The 3689-nt window shown below is 37.2% G+C and overlaps 1 protein-coding gene across 1 annotated transcript in view; it reads left to right on the top strand.

Annotated features, from left to right (window-relative positions):
• Positions 1–2319: 2319 nt before the first annotated feature.
• The window catches only part of LOC102478499 (vomeronasal type-2 receptor 116-like), a 17701-nt gene continuing 16331 nt past the window's right edge, over positions 2320–3689 (top strand). The window contains 1 exon segment of the mRNA XM_027768476.1: positions 2320–2940. Within this exon segment, the coding sequence (XP_027624277.1) occupies positions 2320–2940 (621 nt within the window).

Here is a 3689-nt window from a genome sequence, read left to right as displayed (position 1 = left end):
TTGCTATCATTGCAGGAAACATGCCAACATTTTCAGCCCAAGTTGGAACCCTTTTGGAGTTCTACAAAATCCCACAGATAAGTGGGTTGTCAGGTTTGGGAATGAGAGTTGTATAACTCTTGATACTACCCTCTCACACGTGAGCAGAGAAAATGTAGAATCTGGATTTATATAATCCTGGAGTCCTTCAACATCTCTCTTGGTTGTTTGGACACAACTGAGGGAAAAAGGCACAAAGAATTTTTAAAGTGATAAAATTGCTAAAGTACAAATAGGAAAGAGAAAGAAAAAAAGCAGTGTTGGGCCATTTGGTAACATGGTGGTTAATGAGGCTGAGTTCGCCATGGTTTACTGCATGGTTCAAATTTTAATCCAGGTGGTTTAAAGAACTCACTGTCATGTGTGCTTGTAGGTCCCAAATCCTAACAATGGAAAAGTTTAGGAGAAGGGATATTGGCATGACTGTTACTTATGAGGGGTTATTTTTCACTTTCCCTCTGTCTCTTTGTGCAAGTATACATGATTGAATTTTTCCTCTAACAAAAATAAGTAGAGAAGTGGAATCTCTTAAATTTCATTGAAATTTCTGTCCATGGCCATTATATTCAACTCCCTCTGGTGGGAATATTGAAGACCAACTTAAATATGTCTTCTATATAGTATGCAGTAAATAGAGATCTACCTTATCTCAGGAGAGAATAGTATCAGTGGGCCTTCAGAGGTTAATTAGATACAAAGAAATAAAAACTATTCCATTCATTATGTCATTGAAAAAGAAAGGACATTCCAGCACTGGAGAGCCTATAAATTGGGTATGGCTCAGTTATAGTAGCTGAGGTTTACCAGTTCCCTCTGCCCATTCCTCACATCCATGCAGGTGGATGTCTTCAAAGCACTTCCAGTTACTCTCCACATAACAACTCTACACCTCAGAGATTCTCCCAGGGAAACCATCTAATAAAAGTTTCAGAAGATATTACTGGTAAACACAGACTTAGCTTATGAGAATCCTGTTCTGAAAAAATGTATTTAAAATATTAGACAGGCCAAGTGTTCGTGTTTTTAAAAAATATAGGTTATGCTATGATGGTAAAACACAGAATCAAAAAAAACAATACAACATTTTTTTTCAGAGTTTATATTTTAATCCTTTGTTTCTAGGAAAGGAAGTCTCTGATCCACATGTCACATGAGCTCAGGATGGCAGAATCACCAATATCTTGTTGTGCCATTTTTATAAATATATGCATCACTCAGTTCTCATTGTAAATATTGAAACAAGTATTGAAACTTATACTTTTTCTCATATATTCTGGTCTGGGAGTGATACTGTTATTTGAATTAGTCGCATGTCCTTTATCAAAAGAAATGGAACTGCTGCTCCCTGATTCTTTCCTGTTAGAGACTTCTCAGTGTGGTAATTAGCCCTCACTGAGCAGATGTTCTTAAAACAGAGTCTAATTTTCATCTCTTTGTCATACTTATTCTTCTTCCTCTTTTTAAATATGTTGAGCTACCAAAGACATCAAAGTAAAACTTAAGCTAAATTGATGCATTTGGAGGAGTTAAAAAGTTTTTTAGAGAACATAATTATATATCTTAGTTTAATTAGATTTTTAAAATAGCATTCAGCCATACATCTTTAAGAGATGCAAAATAAAATTTCAGCTCCTTCCTGAAATTGCATTTAACATATATACATGTCTTAATACCTAGGTGGGACCAAGCCATTTTGAAATACTATTGTTTACATTTACTGATCTTTAAAATAAGATATTTCTGATAACAACATCATGGCATATTCAGCTTACTTTATTTAAATATTTTTTAACTATATGGAATATTTGAGTGTGAAAGAAGAATTCTGTGGTTTGCTTATAGTTAGAGTGATGTTTATTTTATTAATATAATAAAATATTATTATTATAAATGAAAAAAAAGAAATGGAACTGTAAAACTGTCTTGTGATGCTCATAATGACAGAATATTGTCATTTCCACAACATGCATTCTCTTCACTCAATACCCCATCTATTGTCTTAACAGTTCAAGTATTATCTCCTCCCCATTTAAGTGGGACAATCCAAAATTGCACTGAAGCCAGAATTAGGTTATTGCTTTTCTTATTCAGGTCACATATGGTCCTTGTGATCCCATCCTAAGTGATAAATTTCCCTCAGTTTATCAGATGGAGACCAAAGACAGCTCTCTGGCTCATGGAATCATCTGGTTGTTGCTACATTTTGGCTGGACATGGGTAGCACTCTATGTATCTGATGATATGCAAGGGGAACAGTTCCTCCAGGATGTAAAGGCAAAGATGATAGAAAAGGCTATCTGTGTGGCCTTTGCAGAAAAACTGCCTCCCACAAAAGGTGTCTTTTTTGCACATGACTTAACTCTTATGACGAGGATCAGAGTTTCATCTGCAAATGTGTATATAGTACATGGTGATGAAGGGAGTGTCTGGAAGCTGGGATGGGTAAAAGAATTATATTTAATTTGGGGAAAGGTACGGATCATGAGAAATCTCTACTCTCCAGAGTGGAATCGTATTTTTGCTAATTTTAAGAAGATGCCATACTTTTTCCATGGAAGCCTGTTATTTTCAAACCAGAAAAGGAAAATTCCCGGCTTTAAACAATTTCTCAAGACAGTGACCCCTTCCCAATACCCAGAAGATTTTTACTTCAGTAAACTCTGGGCTCAGTTTTTTCGATGCTCACTTGCTGGATCATTCTGTGGCAAAATTGGAAAGTGTCCACCAAATTCTTCCTTAGAGTTTCTACAGTCTGATTTGGACATAATGACCATGTCTGACTCCAGCTTTTTCATCTATCATGCTGTGCATGTGGTGGCTCAAGTTCTTTATAAGACACTTTTGCAGAAAATAGAAATGAGATATCCAGGAGATGTAGTCCAACCTATTCATCACTGGCAGGTAAACACTATTTGCAAGCATCAGAGTATTTGGAGGTATTTCTTTTTCTTTTTCTTCTTTTTCCCCCAGTTTTCTATTCTAGGACACATGTACTCATCAGAGAGTGAAAGTGATAGGGAAATTAACACATGACCCCCAGTGGGTATGACCACACTTCTTCTCTATTCTCCTCCTATGGTTTTGAACACCCTTACATACAGGTCTGTGTGATTTTTAAGCTTCCAGGTCTGTTAGAAACACCATGGTCAGCCATGAGGGAGTCCACGTTCACCACCACACCACTCATGGAGGTTTTTTTGAATTATCTTATTTAACTTTATTTATTTATTCATTTGTTTATTTCAATTTGACCAGAGAGAGACAGAGTGAGAGAGAGAGAGAGAAAGTGAGAAAGCAAGCCGGCAGGTCTGGGACTCAAACTGTGGTTGGCCATGTGGGAGTCCAGTGCCTCTAACCATCACGCTACCTGCTGACCCCACCATAGAGGTTTTTTTAAAGAGTGATTTTTGCTATAGGGCATGTGCACTCAACAGAAAAACAGAGAGACAGAAAGTGATAAATCACTCCCAGGAGAAATGGTCATGCCACAATCCCTTCTCCTCCTCCTGCCTTCTGCTTTTGGGATGTTGGGCATACACACACACACACCTGCCTGGCATGAGTTTTAAGCCTCCAGGTTCGAGACACAAACCCTGGTTTTGACTAAACAGAAGTCAAACGATGTAACCAGTATGCCATCCACTTGTCTC

The sequence above is a fragment of the Tupaia chinensis genome, unplaced genomic scaffold (genome assembly GCF_000334495.1).
Source record: "Tupaia chinensis unplaced genomic scaffold, TupChi_1.0 Scaffold000076_2, whole genome shotgun sequence".
In the NCBI taxonomy this organism is placed as follows: Eukaryota; Metazoa; Chordata; class Mammalia; order Scandentia; family Tupaiidae; genus Tupaia; species Tupaia belangeri.
The sequence above is the reverse complement of the archived record's forward strand: the minus strand, read 5'-3'. Positions and strand labels throughout refer to the sequence as shown.